General features: G+C 46.1%; 1 protein-coding gene across 1 annotated transcript in view; it reads right to left on the reverse strand.

Annotated features, from left to right (window-relative positions):
- The window catches only part of ITPR1 (inositol 1,4,5-trisphosphate receptor type 1), a 353,911-nt gene that overhangs the window by 161,560 nt on the left and 174,889 nt on the right, over positions 1-17,462 (reverse strand). The window contains exons 20-30 of the mRNA NM_001435139.1: positions 17,041-17,235; positions 14,489-14,740; positions 13,704-13,845; positions 12,988-13,141; positions 10,880-11,067; positions 7,648-7,786; positions 6,927-6,981; positions 3,714-3,879; positions 3,430-3,600; positions 2,683-2,748; positions 1,390-1,527 (exon numbers count right to left, since the gene is read on the reverse strand). Of these exons, the coding sequence (NP_001422068.1) occupies positions 1,390-1,527; positions 2,683-2,748; positions 3,430-3,600; positions 3,714-3,879; positions 6,927-6,981; positions 7,648-7,786; positions 10,880-11,067; positions 12,988-13,141; positions 13,704-13,845; positions 14,489-14,740; positions 17,041-17,235 (1,666 nt within the window). The remainder of the gene's footprint in view (positions 1-1,389; positions 1,528-2,682; positions 2,749-3,429; positions 3,601-3,713; positions 3,880-6,926; positions 6,982-7,647; positions 7,787-10,879; positions 11,068-12,987; positions 13,142-13,703; positions 13,846-14,488; positions 14,741-17,040; positions 17,236-17,462) is intronic.

The following is a 17,462-nucleotide window of genomic DNA, read 5'->3' on the forward strand; positions in this document are numbered from 1 at the left end:
GCTCTGCTACGTGCAGCTGGGCCTTCCAGACAAGTTTCTAAACCTCTCTGGCTTCAGTCCTCTCATCTAGAATGGGGCACCTATCTCCTCTGGGTGTCCTGAGGATTAAATGAGAGAATAATGTAAAAGCCTCAGCACAGGGCCTGGTACCTGGCAAGCAGTGGGCAGGGAACCTCCTTCAGGTGACTTCACTAGGGAGCCTCTGGGAGTCACTGGGGAATTCAACAGCCCAGCACCTAAGTCTCAACTCTAAAACTCCCCAGCCTCGGTCCCCTCATCCATCAAGTGGAAACGCCAAGAACGCCACACTGGGTTTTAGAAGCTTGAATGAATGCTTTCATTTTGTTCTACTGGACACTGTTATTCTTTGTATTTATTTATTATTATTTTTTAGCCATACTACACTGCATGTAGGATCTTAATTTCCCAGCTAGAGACTGAACGGATGCTCCCTAGAGTGAAAGAAGAGTCCTCCTAACCACTGGGCCACCAATGAAGCCCCGAATGAACGCTTTTAGAAGTGCCCTGTCAGGTCTATGCTATCCTGCTTCCCTCCATCCCATCACTAGCAATGCCAAATGCTAACACGAAAAATGAGAGATGTAGCTTAATTTCTATCAACAGAAAAGATGACTTAGACTGAGCCGAATCCAACAGATCGAACCTAACCAGCTGTCAGCACACAGCAAGGACTTCGAGTTGACAAGTCCTATGTCCTCACATGCATTTATAGCTTGCATGGCTGAGGAACAAGGCAGACGAAACTGTACTGCACATACTTATTAAGCTTTGGTGATCCAGTATCTCTGATGCGGGAAGACAGCTTTCTCTGGCTCTCCTGAACTCACCAGTTCATCCCCCTGCTCTGAAAGTAAAAACCGCAGTCCCTGTGATGGGGGGGGTTCATAATTGATCACTTACGCTAATCTGATTTCATAATCATACATGTGATCTGGGGGAGTTATTGATGGCCATGTCACAAGCTCTTCTAAAACACACTGGATTCAAAACAATAAACAGCTTTTACAACTCTTTAAAAAAAGGAAAACAAGTGTATGGTACAAGTCCACGTGCAGAGACAGCTCTGTCCACCAGACCTTTGTACTCAGACCAAGCTGCCTGGCAGGGAAGTAAGGAGAGAACAGACTCCTCCTTCTTTATAGAGTTCTAAAAGTGGAGGGAGGTTATGGGGGGCTTCACTGTACTTCTACCATGCTCTGTTTGTTTCACGTCAGTTACCTAAGATTGCTTCACAGTGACAGTCATCACACATCAGCTTCATTTCTTCACCAACCGTTCCCAAGTGTGAAGGTTTTGGGAAAACCCAGGAACCTGCCCCCTAGGAGCAGCAGCCGTGGGGTCTGGCTGCAGGGAGGGGGCGATGCCCACCTTCTCGTAGGGGATCTGCAGCAGCTCCAGCACCACGGCGTGGGCGCCCATGTTCCGGAGCAAGCGCTGTTGCTGCTTCCTGCTCTTCCGCACGGATGCGCTCTCTTGAACACAGAGTTTGCTCAGTCGGATCAAAATCTGGTAGGAAGAAAGGTCAAAGTTTCTCGTCAACTCACATCTCTGTTCTGAGGATCTAACCTGGAACCTGGCCACTACAGTTCCTGATACCTCACTGGGTACGTGGAATTTGCTAAGAGAATAGATCTTAAGCATTCTTATCTCCCCCTACCATCCTCCAAAAGTTACTTCTGTGAGTGATGGATGTGTTAATTAACTTGATTGTGGTAATGATTTCACTATGTATATATCAAATTATCACATTGTCAAGTATATTATAATTTTGTCACTTATACCTCAAAGTTTGAAAAAAAAAAGTTGTAAGAAACAAAAATCAATCTCAGAAAAGTAGGAAGCATAGTTGGAAGAAAGATTGCCAGGGGGTGGTGTGGGCAGGAAGGTAAAAGGGATCACAGTCCATTAAGAACATAGTAAGAGGGAAAGTTCTCTAACTTGTAGGATCCTTACTGGTTATATTGAACCAAATCCACATATGGCTAAGAACAAGTCTTCTAGATTAACGACTGGATTATGGCTCCATCAGCAAGTGGGATGCTTTCAGGTATCCTAAAATGGTATGGGGGCTTCCCTGTTGGTTCAGTGGTAAAGAATCTGCCTGTCAGTGCAGGAGACGCAGGTTCAGTCAGTCCCTGGTCCGGGAAGATCCCCTGGAGAAGGAAATGGCAATCCACCCTAGTGTTCTTGCCTGGCAAATTCCATGGACAGAGGAGCCTGGTGGGCTACAGTCCATGGGACTGCAAAAGAGCTGGACATGACTTAGTCACTAAACAACAACAACAACAAAGCTATGACTCAGCATCACTGCCAAAAACTTGGGAAGAATTTGTTCTGGGGTAAAAAACAAACAAAAACACACCAAGCTTCCAGCCTCTCAACTTTGAATCAACCTATGCAAAGATTTCTAAAGAACTAAGGTTCTCATTGGTGACACTATGTGTCAGCAATCAAGATAAATCATTGATAATTTTACCACTTCACTCTTCCTTCAATTGTAAACCTTCAGAAGTACAGGTGCTGGTGGCCCCCATACAAGGTGAGGAAACACACATGATGTGAACTGAGGCCTGACACTAAGACCTATGCACTTGACCTCAGAGGTCCCTTTCTCTCTGTTAAACTTCCCACCACGGGAAAGGCTCAGGGGAGGGCACATACCTCTTTGACCACCCTGTAGTTGTAGCTGCTGGTGCTCTCATGCTGCTGTGACTTGTTATTCCCCTCCTAGGAACCAAAACGAACGTGACTGGGGTGTGCACAACTCTTGGGTTCCTGTCCATTTGTTAGGGTTAGCTCACAATCTCGGAAGGAATAGGAATTTTGCAGTGTTTTCCGGCCATCATGGGGCTTCCCAGGTGGCACTAGTGGTAAAGAATCCTCCTACCAATTCAGGAGACACATGAAACGTGGGTTTGATCCCTGGGTGGGGAAGATCTCCTGGAGGATGGCATGGCAACCCACTCCAGTATTCTTGCCTGGAGAATCCCATGGACAGAGAAGCCTGATGGGCAGCAGTCCATAAGGTTGCAAAGAGTCAGACACGACTGAGTGACTGAGCACTAGCACTAGCCAGCTGTCCTGCTAGGTTTATGCCCGAGTCAATCACTTGCTCACACTCAGCTCTCCATGATGGATGTTATTTCACTGATTGGGAAAGGATGGTGGACCAGGCATAGCTGGAGAACAGGTTCATTCTGGAAGGGGCACCTGGTGCCCAGGTGAGTCTGCGAGGGGCACCTGGTACTGCACTTCCTAGGAGAATGGCTATCACCCGGATAACAAGCAGACCTCTTGAGATCCCAGCCCATCCTAGCATCTGCATTTTTACCTAAAACCAGAGGAGGACGTTCACTTGTTCTCAGGACCCACGCGTCTCCTCCGGCAACCTAACCTGTGGTCACCCACCTCTGTCTTCTTATGCTCGTTTTCTCCAGATGCGCCGTCCATGGCCTCGTCGGGGCCCTGCCCTTTGTACACCCAGAGCTCTGACTTCTCCACGATGGATCTCAGCTGGTCCAGGTCTTGTTTTATCTGCTTGTAGTTATCGACATCTTGGCTGGTAACGAGCAGCTGAACCTGAACGAATGCAATTGACCAGTGGCACTCAGCACCCTCTCAGACAGATGACGACACCACCACCAATAACACAAGTACACACACGTGTGTGCACACACGGCCACCCAAGCTACCTGTTTGAAGGCCTGGAGGACCTCCTGTCTCTGACTGAAGTGCCGAAAGAGGAGCTGCAGGGCCCCCGACACCAGGGGTGGGTAGTCGTGCATCGTCAAGTGGAGCAGGACTCGGAGGAAAGTTCTGCCGCCGTGGTCATCCAGGTCCAGCGGGGTGTTCTCCTCACTGAGGGGAGAGGTCACGTGAGTCACAGACAGCCTCCACCCGCACCCATGGGCCCAGACACACCTCACTTCATGAGATCCCCAACTCTATGGCCGACCTCAGCAGACCTGGGTATTAAATAACTCCTTTAACAATACCATCTTGTTTCATCTTCAACTGTGTTCTGAGGGGAGGGGACAGTTACGGTGTCACAGCTGCCCAGTGTTTAACCAAAGTCCCCACCTTCCCACAGTGACAGGCCTGGCTTTGCAAACACTCTCCCACCAGATGTTCTGCTGCTGGGGGTTTCAGAGCCGCACACAGCTGTGTTTCTCCCGAGTTACTAGTTTGTTTTTTATTTAAGATGCTAGTCCCAAGAAACCATCTGTGGTGGAGGGCCAGGTTTTTGAGGTCTGCTACTGCTAAGTCGCTTCAGTCGTGTCCAACTCTGTGCGACCCGAGACAGCAGCCCACCAGGCTCCCCTGTCCCTGGGATTCTCCAGGCAAGAACGCTGGAGTGGGTTGCCATTTCCTTCTCCAATGCATTAGAGTGAAAAGTGAAAGTGAAGTCACTCAGTCGTGTCTGACTCTTAGCGACCCCAAGGACTGCAGCCTACCAGGCTCCTCTGTCCATGGAATTTTCCAGGCAAGAGTACTGGAGTGGGGTGCCATTGCCTAGCCTGTACCATATCCCTGATCGTGCACTTGGATGGGGTCACAGGGGCCAACAAATGTGTGTGCTCAGTCATGTCCGACTCTTTGCGACCCCATGGACTGTAGCCCTCCAGGCTCCTCTGTCCATGGGATTCTACAGGCAAGGATACTGGAGTGGGTAGCTGTTCCCTTCTCCAGGCGGGGGGGGCGCGGGGGGCGGGGGGCGGCGTTTAATTTCCCCAGGGATCGAACCTGCCTCGTGCATCTCCTACATTGGCAGGCAAATTCTTTACCACTGCACCACCTGGAAAAAGGGAAAATCACTAGACTATTCAGGTATGGTAGTTTAGTCGCTAAGTCGTATTTGACTCTTGCAACCCCATGGACTGGAGCCCTCCAGGCTCCTCTGTCCATGGGATTCTCCAGGCAAGAATGCTGGAGTGGGTTGCTAGTTCCTTCTCCAGGGCATCTTCCCAACACAGGAATCAAACCCAGGTCTCCTGCATTGCAGGCAGATTCTTTACCGACTGAGCTATGAGGGAAGCCCATCTGCACCATCTGGGAAGCCCCCCCAGTGGCCATGAAAGTGCCCAAAGATTCACTTATCTCATCTCAAACTGGCAGCAAGCAGTTTGGTCCCTCAGGCCCCACTTTGAGAAGTGTTGCCGTGAGTCATCCCCACTCAGTGCTATTCTAGCTTCCTAGCTGGGGTTAATCAGTATATTATCAAGGCTTCTCCCAAGATCTACGCTACGCGGATTGTGTGCTACTTACACAACCAAAAATTTAATAAGCAAGTCCTGACGCTAACGGCAGGCCACCGTGAACCTGAGCACTGGCAGTCAGGTTCTGGGCCTGTATTGTGTTTACAATCAAATGAAGGTCAAATGCTGAGACCTTCATGGCTGCAGACCAGCAAGGGAGGCATAGATAGGACTTAGTACATAAATCCTGTGTTCATGCTATGCGCTCCAGAAAGGTGTGAAGAAGCTTTCACAGCCCTTCCACACCAGGAAAGCAGTAGAGAGCCAAGACACCACCCAGCAGACTGAAGTGGCACCAGGCTAAACTCAAAACTCCCTGAGTTTCAGAACAGCAATCTCTTCCATAGAGTAAATAATGTTGCTGATTCAAACTTCACAGATTTTACATTAAGCGCTAAGACAGTGAATATCAGTTCACCCTCTCTGGTCTAAACACCCTTATGTAGGTTCCTCCCACATGGACACTGGGCTCAGCCAGGCGATCTGCTTGGACCAATAGGACATCAGCAACATGATGCAAGCGGAGGCTTGCTTGGTGCTTGTACACTGTTGGTCTAGCCTCTTGGGGCCTTTGCACATAGAGCCAGTTACCAAGCTATGCAGAAGCCAAAAATATCCATGTGCAGAGAAAAAGAGAGAAGTCCCAGCCTTAAAGGTATCACCTCCAAAAAGCCAGAAATGCAAAGACAGCAACATGGATATGCCAACCCCAATCACTAGCTACTATGGTCGCATGACGGACCCAACAGTGATCAGCAGAAGAACCATCTAGCTGAGCCCCAGTCAACCACAGAGTTGTGAGAGACAATAAAATGACTGTTTTAATCCATTTTTCTTTAGCTGTCCTGGGTCTTTGTTATCGTGTGTGAGCGTGGGCTCAGTAGATGTGACTCTCATGCTCCAGAGAGTGGACTTCAGTAGCTGCAGCACATGGGCTTAGATGCCCCGTGATATGTGGAATCTTCCCCGACCAAGTATCGAACCTGTATTCCCTGCACTGACAGAAGGATTCTTAACCACTGGACCACCAGGGAAGTCCTTAATCCATTAAGTTTTGATTGTCAAAAGCAGTACATAACCAAAGCAAATGTGTATATAGCAAGAGTTATACATACAGAGTGTTTATACCAAGTTTGCAGGTGTTTGAGCCTTACAGGGATTTGAGTCTCATAATGATGTTTTCAGTCAACAGTGAGCAATCTCATCTTTTTGGAAAGGGTTCACACAGTAATTTCAGGTTACAGACAATGAAAGAACTGCATGCCTGTTTTTATTCTTGTGGCTGCTTGGCTCCTAAAGAGCTTGGGGGTGACTGCGCCCAGTAGCACCCATGAGCATGCTTTCTGCACTCTGTTTTGAGCCCCCTCTTTCTTTCAACCCTATTTCCTCACCATTTAAAAAAGTCTTGTAATGTGTATACTTTGAGAAACCTCCTTCAGTTCTTTCTACTGTAGGCAGGAAACACATATATATGAAGCCAACTAAGATTACTCTGACCTGAGTTCTAGAAGTTATAAAGTGAGGAGGCAAAGAACCTAAACCCAAGGACTAAACCTTTCCGAGTCCAAGGAGAAGTCTTTGAGAGCTAATGGAGAGGAGCCTCCTCCATCTCAGAACCACCTACAAAACAGAAACTGAAAATATACTTTCCTTCCTCCGAAGATGCCCTCAGCTTGTTCTTCAATGTGTTCAAAGTCAAGAGCACCTGAAGAGTTAGAGAGAACAGAACTTTAGATGCAGGAAGTTATGGAAATGTGCTGCCTGTGAACTTCCCCCCCAAAGAGCCTTGCCTCTGCTCATGGATTAACCTCAAGTTTTCCAGCTTCTTTTACTGCAAAGCTCTGAAGCCAGGTCAACCTGGATCACACTGTCCACTGGCTCCAGGTTTCTCCTCAGTGCATGAACCCTGTGAGAGGCACTACCTCTTTTCAAGGAAGCTCAGACCTTGCTAGGTGGGTTTATTTCTACCACTATCTTTCTCTTATCCATCACCACTATATCCTGGGCAGGGAAAAACTTCTACTCAGAGTAAAAGTTGCTAGTGGACAGTCAATTTTCTTGGAGAATTTTGTTTTAGGGTGTTTTTTTTTCCCCCGGTATTTCACACAACCATAACATTAGAATCCTCAGCTGTCTTATGACTAAGACACTCAAAGACGGAAGAAATAAGATCTACTTCAGAAGGAATCTGGGCTCTTGCAATTATTTGTTTGCCCCAAATGGGTAACTCCCAGGATGTCATTTTTACATATAGTCACCTTCAAATATATTCACATTTTATCCTTGTTCTAGAACGTACTCTCTGGACTTTCAGCTTTCAGTAGACCCGGGTCCAATTTTATGGCAGAAATCCCATCCTGGCATCACTCACCTGGCACATTACTTGGTCCTTCTTGGCTGCTGTTTCCGGAGGATGTTTCTGAAGTCTGGGAATTGCTTTCATCAAACTCCCGCTTAAATATACACAGGAGGCAGGAGATCCTATAATCCAACCTCACATTCAAAATAAACTAGAGATTCAATGGAAATGGAAACAGATTGGTTACATTAGCATACCACCTGGAACACCCCGCCAAACCGCTGCACTCTGGCTGGGCCTGGCATCTGCTGCGTCAATTACCTTAAACCCTAAGTGAGCCAAATATTTGGCTTAAGATTTCAACAGTCTTCAAAGACTTGCATGGGATACATCAATTTTGCCCGCAGCACCTTAAGCTTCTAGTAAAAGCTTCAGCATCCCGGCAATTAATTTAATAATCAGAACAATAAATCACTCACTCCCCACTCCATCCTCTATAAAACATTAATTTCAGCAAGTATCGAATGCCGACGCTGAGCCTTAAGAAGGGCGAAGTTGGCTGCTTTTAAGTGAACTGACAGAGAAAAATGTGTTTTCAGTACGAGAATTAGCTTGGCTCTTTATTTTCTATGAATGACTGTTTCCTTTGATGTAGACGCAAACTCTTGGGCTCCCTCTTCTTTCACTCCCTGTGTTCCCTCCCCATCCGCTCCAACACAAGGATACTTTTTCCATGCTTCTGGCTGGAGCCAAAAAAGAAAGATCAGTCAACCAGTAGGAACTGTAAAAGGACCTTACCGACAGTCTCTTCTCTCTTTATCAAACTAACTGTCCATTCTGCATGGCTTCTCTTGCCCTCAGGCAGTCTCAGGACCTTCCTCATCAATGACTAAGCCCTGCTGGTTCTGCCTCTGCCACTCCTCATGGATCTCTCCCCTGCTGTATTTTACCCCGCTCACAGCCTCTCTCTCCCACCTCAGTCATTACACTACCAAATTTACCAGGTCTACCTCCCAACGGTATTTCTTCTTAGGTTAGCTCCCTGCTTGAAAACAGTCAAAGGCTCCCTCAGAATCAAGTCCTAACACTTCAGGCACCCAAAGTTTTCCAGAGTCTGCCTTTCCAACCTCATTTCTGATAACTTCCTTTCAGCACACGCCACGCCCCTGCCCAAGGAGAAGGGCTTACTGACCTTGAGCAATGATGCTCTGGCTTAACCTGCTCCACCTGTCTGAGAACAGCACCTTGTTTCTACGCAACACCTGTCCATGGCTAAAGGCTCAGATAAAATCTTACCTCCTCTTTAAAATCTCCTCAGGTCCTTACTGAATGGGATCACCAGACCCACCCTTATCTCAGAAGAACATTTTTCTCATGGCTTTATTTCCATGTACACACAGCTTCATCACACCTCCTTTTCCTATTAGACTTTAAACACCCTGGAGACAGAGCCCCTGTCCTAACTGTCTCTGCATTCCTCATACAGCCCCTCATCTAGCCAGGCAAAGTGCGTTGCATATGGTAGATCATTAAGTATTTGCCGAAAGAATCCATCAATTAAATGTTCTCAGATTATTACAGTAATCACTACAGTGAGTAGACCTCAAGATGTAACCAATTTTCACATCACATCAATTCTGATAAACACACATGATATCTACATACTTGGGACCTGTAAGCCATGGCCTGAAATCCTTGAAATATTTCTCTACTTTTGCTCAGACAAAAATTCAATGATTTTCCTGTACTTAAATCATTCTTTATTGGCTTCAGTAATTATTTTGAGGAGTACCACTGTTGCTTTCAAACCATCAGTTAACTGTGATTTTAGAATTTTTAAAAATCCTTCCATCTGTAAACATGCCTATTTCTCTCCTCCATCTCAACTCCTCATCTCCTCCATCCTTTCTGGAGTTGAGATCAGGCAGTGTGAAATAAAAGAGAAAAGTGACTACAGCATTCTTTTCATTAAGGAGCAGCTAATTTTGTTAATGAATTTAAAACTCCCAGGGAGCAGAAAGAAGAAAACATAATTTGTTGGAAGGCTGGAAGGTTCGCATAGGAAGCAGAGGGCTCCCATCCCCACTTCCCTAGGCCAGGACTTTGCTTATACAATTATCCTCTCCTCTTTTTCAGTAAGTCCCCCCTCTCAACGTGATCACTTCCATTCTGCATACAATCTTGCTGATATCCCTTAACTTAAATATGACCAACAATCACCTTTCAGCCCCCGCCCCGACTTTTCTCTGTGCATCTTTACAGCAAATCCACTCAAAACAATTTTCTGCCCTGACTCCCCACTTCATCTTCTCCCGTTCCTTCTTGACCTTGACCTGTTCCCAGACTTGCCAACTGTGCTTCCACCTCGGGTCTCTGCATTTATTGCTCCATCTGAGTCTCAGAGACTCTTTCCCTAAATATGAGTTCCCTCACTGCTCTCTGAATGGGAAGACCTTCTTTGATAATCTCATCAAAACATGTACCCCCAAGGGCCTCCAAACAGTCTTGACTCTCTTTTATATTTTAACATCCTTGGTATATACATTGTTACATGCCTATGTGTTTGTGTGTGCTAAATTGCTTCAGTCGTGTCTGAGTCTTTGTGACCGTTTGGACTATAACCCGCCAGGTGTCTCTGTCCACGGGATTCTCCAGGCAAGAATACTGGAGTGGGTTGCCATGCCCTCCTCCAGGGGATCTTCTGGACCCAGGGATCAAACCCACATCTCTTTTGTCTCCTGCTTCGGCAGGCAAGGATTCTTTACCACTAGTGCTGCCTGGGAAGCCCTTATAAGCTTATGCCCCCTATCAAAATGTAAGCAGGAATGATTTTGTTCATTGCTGGATTTTCAGTGCTTAAAAGTACTTGGCATGGAATCAGTATCAATAAGTATTCATTGAATATATGAATGGTTGAGGGAGGGAGAAAGGGAAGGCTTGAGGGAGGAGTTACAAACTTTATGGAACTTTGAACTGAGTTATGAACAAAAAGCAGGGATCTCAGCTATGGACAGAGTGTGAGTGAATTCTGAGCAAACGAAAAGTATGGCTGACAACAGAGAGCAATGATGAGGGAAAGCAAGGGTAACTGCTGACAGTCTGGCATGGCTGGCAGGACAGGGCATGTTGGGGACGGACAGGAGATGACAAGCAGTAAGAGGGCTGGTTCAGAAATGGCACCTGAGGCTAAGAATCTACCTCCACTCTCTTCCCTAAAGCCTGGGGCTCCATCAAAGCAGGGCCACTGCACACAGATGCTCCCCTGTGAAGCACACTCCTGCCCCTACTTCTGGCCCATGATTACCTGGAGTATTTCAATGATCTTCAGCTTGGTGTCCATCACCATGATGTCCTCCTTCTCCGGCTCGGCCTGCTTCACGTTGCCCTCAGGGGCGGTGGCCGTGGGTGTCATGGGCAGGAAGCCTCCTCCCCGGAGCACCACCTGGGTCATCAGCTCTCCGACCCCATGGATGGACCGCATCACGTTACTGCCTAGGAAGGGCCAGGACAGACCCCGGTCATGACAGACCCCTGGAGCACACTCTGGGGCACACCTGGCCAGGGGCAGAGGCTCTTCAGGACAAGTCATTTCACACGTCTCTGTCCCAATACATTCTATGACCCTGGGAACCTGATAGGTTAATACCTATCAAAAATGTAGGGCTTACTATGGAAGACAGTATGAAGATGTCTTACAAAACTAGGAATAAAACCACCATATGACCCAGCAATCCCACTCCTAGGCATATACCCTGAGTAAACCAAAATTGAAAAAGACACATGTACCCCAGTGTTCACTGTAGCACTATTTATAGCTAGGACATGGAAGCAACCTAGATGTCCATTGACAGATGAATAGATAAAGAAGCTGTGGTACATATACACAATGGAATATTACTCAGCCATAAAAATGAATGCATTTGAGTCAGTTTTAAAGAGGTGGACGAACCTAGAGCCTATTATACAGAGTGCAGTAACTCAAAAAGAAATATAAATATCATATACTGACACATATGTATGCAATCTAGAACGATGGTCCTGATGAATTTATTTGCAGGGTAGCAATGGAGAAACAGACATCGAGAACAGACTTATGGACACGGGGACAGGGAGGAGAGGGTGAGATGTATGGAGAGAGTAACATGGAAACTTACACTACCATATGTAAAATAGATAGCCAATAGGAATTGGCTGTATGACAGAGGGAACTCAAACAGGGGCTCTGTGACAATCCAGAAGGGTGGGATGGGGAGGGAGATGGGAGGGATGTTCGGAAGGGAAGGGACATGGGTGTACCTATGGCTGATTCTTATTGATGTTTGACATAAAACCACAAAATTCTGTAAAGCAATTATCCTTCAATAAAAAATAAAGTGGCAAAAAAAAAATTCAGGGTTTAAGGAAGTAGGTGAAAGAGCGTGGGCTTTGAAATTGCCCAAAGGAGCAATTTTATGGGTTAAATAACCTGCCCAATTGTATGGCCACCCACTGCATGCCTGCTGTGGGTGTTAACAAGACACACATCTGGTGCTATGTTAATACAGGAGTTAACAAGACACACATCCGGTGCTGCGCCAACAGCCACCTGATCTTGAGGGCACTGTGCCACCTGTGAGGGTCAGTTTATTCAACTATAAAAGGAGAAAACCCAGCTCAACTGACAGGGTCATGTGGCAAATGACTGCGCACAGGCCCTAACAGGCAGTAGAATGCAAGTAAACGCAATTTTTCTATTCCAGCTGAAAAGACTAGTTGAACAATAATCCACACGAGTACCCAGTATGTGTCTATTACGACACTAAAACAGAGGAGAACAACAAACACATCAAGGCAAATTTTCCTACTCACAAATTGGAAACAGGATACCCAGACACAGTCTGGATTTCATTTACTCACATACTAACGTAAGCACAGAACATCATGGCACATCAAGAGCAGTGAATAAGCATTCCAGCTGTGAGGCGACTTTCAAATGGTGCAGTGGAATGTGCAACTTCATTTATAAATGTAAAAAATACAGCACAGTGTTAACAACCATTGACTCTGAGTCACAGGTCCTTGGTGTCCACTCTACTATTCTTTCCACTTGTGTTTGTATCTGAACACGTTCGTAATGAAGAGTCAAGAAGAAGAGGATGAAGAAAGGATGTGACACCACGTGGTAATGCAACAGCACGTGGTAAGCATGACAGAGGCAGGAGGAGGCGCAAGCGCGTCCCCACGTGTGGGCACCGTCAGAGCCCCCACCTCACGTGGGCACCATCAGAGCCCCCATCTCACGTGGGCATCGTCAGAGCCCCCACCTCACGTGGGCACCGTCAGAGCCCCCACCTCACGTGGGCACCGTCAGAGCCCCCACCTCACGTGGGCACCGTCAGAGCCCCCACCTCAGCTCCTCCACATTGTTCTCACCTTTATTCTCCTCTCCCTTCGCCATCTTGCTGATGGGGAAGATTGTGGTCACGTGCACACAGTCCAATATGGCCAGGAGGATTTTGGTTAATCGGAGAAGGTCGGAAAAGTTGTAGAAACCAAAGTAGATGAGATTCCTAGCTAGGTTGACAACCTATTGTATTTAAAAGAGAGAGGGGGGAGATGGATTAATTAAACAGTATCCTTCGGTTCCATTTCAGGTGGACTATTTTACAAATGACTGATTGTGACCTTCTTTACCGTAAGAGAAGTCATTTAATTTACTTGCAGTTTCTGATCAAATTTAATTTAGTTTCATAAGGAGAAAAAATAAGAAATGAAAATGTGCAGAGCTGCTGATCAGTTCTGATGACTGGTGAATAAAAAACCAACCTCATCACTGGGTCTGTGTAGCTTCCCAAAGATAATAGAGGGCAAGCCAAGGTATATCCAACAAGGATACAGATAACATTGCAATGCTTGGAAATCTAACCCCTAAAAAGGCAAAGTGGTTCCAAGGAGAAATATTCAACTCAAAGGTGATAAGAATTTCTGTCCCTCAAACGATTCACCTACGACAGATCCTAAGCACAGTCTGGTTTCTTTCCTGTCACTTTTAATACAACGTACAGAGCATACATAATGTTCTATCATTTTACATGATTTAGTTCACCATGTTTCTTATAAAACATACAGATCACTTCACCATGAGTTACCTCAAATGTAAGCTTATTTTTCTCCTTATCAGAGAAAGGGAACCTCTGACACACCACATCTCTTAAATATTCCTCCACAAATTCCATGGTCTGAGCGAACCTCTCCTTAATTTCATCTTTGGAGGTTCCACTACTATCGTAGCTAAAAGGAAAGGAGAAAGAAAAGGCAATCAAAGGTCAGGTTCCTCCCAGGGAGGCCTTCCCTGTTTGCTTAGCCCCTAGAGCCAGAACCACCCATCCCAACACTTTCCACCCTCTTGCCCCTATTTACTTTCCCTGCTCAGCAGCCACCACTAACGTATATATTTAGTCTTTTATCTTAGTTATTGCCTGTCTTTCCCCACTAGTGTAAACATAGTTTTCTTTTTTGGCCACATCACACAGCATGTGGGATCCTAGTTGCCCGACCAGGAATTAAACTCGTGCCCCCAGCGTTGGAAGTGCAGAGGCTTAACCATCGAACCACTAAGTCCAAAATAGTTTTCTTGTTTGTTCCCAGATAGATTCTTTAAGCCTGGCAGGCAGGAGACACTTAAGTATTTGCTGAATAAAACAGACAAACAAGGTATAAAAGGGCAATCATACCATCTTTTACCTTCTTGAAGGAACAAATAATGCTTGCTACGCTTAATTATATTTTCATTTAAAAAAAAAAAGCCTTTCTTCTCTGATTGAACTAGACTTAACCTGACCATAAGTCCTTTGTCTTCTGCTACACAGAACACTGCAGCTAAGAGATTTGAAAGCAACACAAGGTCTTAACAGGGCGAAGGAGCCAGGCTCACTCATCAATGGCGATCTCGGAGGGGATCTCAGACCAGAGGCGGGCGTATTTCACGGGGGTGACCTGCTCCTGGGGGTCTCGGTCCACGTGCATGTGGAGCATGAGACGGCAGAAGGATGCCCGCAGGTCGTAGGGCAGGTTCTCGTCGGACATGCAGCGGAGAATGAGATCCACGTCCAGTTGGCCCGAGATCTCGTTGATGGCAAGGTACTGGCGGTCCAGGCACATCCTCGCAAAGAGGTTCAGCTGGTACCTGAGAAAAGGAAAGTTGCACAGAGCTCACACTTCCAGAAACACACAGCGGGAGAGTCAGAGGAGGGGCCCAGATCTCACAGGAGTGGTGTATGGCCGTGTGAACTTGTACATCAACACTCTTCACCTGCTCGTGTACACTTAAGTCTGGCTTCTGTATCCGGCAGAAAAAGGAACAGCTCAAGCCATGCCAACAGTCACACATGTCTATCCCATGTGGGAGTACCTACGTGGCTAGTTGATTCCATTTTGCCCTTATTTTATAAAATGGGGGAGAAAAAAATGAAAAATCATTTTCATTAGGGTGAAAACGATTGTCTATTTCCTTAGTTATGCCTTTTAAAAAATATTTATTTAGCTGTGCCTGGTCTTAGTTGGGGCACAACGGATTCTCAGTCTTCACTGTGGCATGCAAACTCTTAGTTGTGGCATGTGAGATCTAGTTCCCTAACCGGGGATCGAACCTGGGCCCCCAGCATTGGGAGCTCAGAGTCTTAGCCACTGGACCAGCAGGGAAGCCCTACTTTAGTTTGGCTTTTGTACAGCACATTAAAGACCACAAAGGAAATGGTAAAGGTTTTAGACCTTCACTGAGTCTCCTTAGAAATTTTATGACACTTTCGGGGTCTTATCTCATACAGCTCTGCTCTTTGACTTCACACACATGTGACAAACATCATGGAAAAAGTAGGGGACTCCTCAAAATGTCTTAAGGTTTCCTCCTCACCCAATTACATGTGATCTCTGTGAAGTTCCAAACTTGGTCTATTACATGCTCATAACATCAACAAAAATTAGAGTGTCATAATATTCAGAGAATGCAAAGACAAAGAGAAACAAAAGTGCTCATTTACAACTGGTGAGAGCGTGCACCAAAACAGCCAGTCTAGGATTGCTTGCTTAATCAGTTTAAAATATGCCTGTGCCCCAATCTCATAATTTCCTGGTATGGAATGGAAATTCCTACACACACGCACCAATCTGAACAATGATGTTTCCTGACACGAAAAACTAAATTGTGGCACACAATGAATTCAAAGAGAAAAGAAAATGTTGGCATAGTAATAAATGGAATAACATTCAGCAGTCAATATTAAAGAAATGGACCTACCACCATTAGCATGAATCCATTTCAGATTCAATACTGAATAAAAAGGGCAGATTTCAGAGAAAAACTCAGAGTATGGAACCATTTATATAAAATTTCAAGGCTCATTAAAATACTATGTGTTATTTATGAATGCACAGAAATGTAAAATATGAACATACATAGAGTGTGGAAGGTCACCCACCATCTGCGTGAACGGAGAGAACAAAATACAGGAGGGTCACAAAGGGCACTGGAACTGCAAAGTTGAGTTTTTATGAGAAAATGCTGCTAGCACTTCTCCAACCATCTCCTGTTTTCTTTTCTTTTTCAAGTGTTTACTGGTTCCCTTCTCTTGAGGTGGCAGAGTCAACAGGTCTTACAGCTGGGACCAAGGAAACACCAGGATGGGGGTGGAAACCAGTCAACACGGCAGGTTCTCGCTGTCCGAGGAAGGAGTTGTGGATACAGAGGGTGAAGATGAGAACGACCCTATGGTGCTGGAGTGGAGCTGAAAGTTGTGATGTGAACTCAGGGTTTTTATTACATTCATATACATTAATACAGAAACAAATGTGTGTGTGTATGCAGATAGAGACATCAACAGATGTGTGCATACACATGCACATTTCTTAGCTCTGCCTGTAACAGTTCTAAGAGGTTGGCACATTGTCTCCGTTTTGCAGGTAAAGGAACTGGGACATAGAGGTGGATAACTGGACCAAAGTCAAAAAGTTAATATCATTGCTATATTTAGAATGGATAGCCAACAAGGACCTACTGTATAGCACATGGAACTCTGCTCAATGCTATGTGGCAGCCTGGATGGGAGGGGAGTTTGGGAGAGAATGGGTACATGTACGGCTGCGTCCCTGACAGTGATACAACTATCATATTATTAATCAGCTATACTCTAGCATAAAATGAAAAATTTTTTAAAAAGTCAGTATGTAGAGAGGTGACCCCACAGCCTGACTCGTATCTACCACAAACTACATCCATGTGCTACCCCGTGCAGAGACCAACAACTGTGAGACGGGGCTGATGCAACCAAGCAGCTTCCTTGTGACCAAGCCACGCCCAGGTAGCACTGCCCTACTATGTAAGCACTGCTGACAGCTCACACTCTACAAACTCCTGAAATACACATTTGTCTTTCTGCTGGACGTCTCATGAGAGGACATCACAGGGCGCCCGTGCACAGGCCCGCGCACCTGTAGTAGCCAAGGACGTCGCGGTCTTCCTTCTGGCCCTCCTTGGCATCCTGCGCCAGCTCCCGGACACTCTTACTGCGAACCTCCTTGTTGCTGTCCCTCCAGAAGAGCCATACTTCTTCCTCATCCTCGCCTGCCTCCAGAGCGTTCTCTCCGGTAGAAACGCCTTCAAATTCAAAACGGGAGAGCACCAACCTGAAAACGTAGGAGGAGGGGGGAAAACTCATTATGTCTGAAATCCTTGCTTGTCGCTGATTAACTATATTTGTGCGTTGAACTCCAGCTGTGCTTTCAGCACACACACACACACACACACACACACACACACACAGAAAGCCACTTCGTTTCTCCCTTTGGCAGAACCATAGGAGAGGCAAACATCGACTTCATACACTTTAGCTCAGGTGTGCCCCACTAGGGAG

This window comes from Bos taurus, chromosome 22 (assembly GCF_002263795.3).
Source record: "Bos taurus isolate L1 Dominette 01449 registration number 42190680 breed Hereford chromosome 22, ARS-UCD2.0, whole genome shotgun sequence".
NCBI classification, from domain to species: domain Eukaryota; kingdom Metazoa; phylum Chordata; class Mammalia; order Artiodactyla; family Bovidae; genus Bos; species Bos taurus.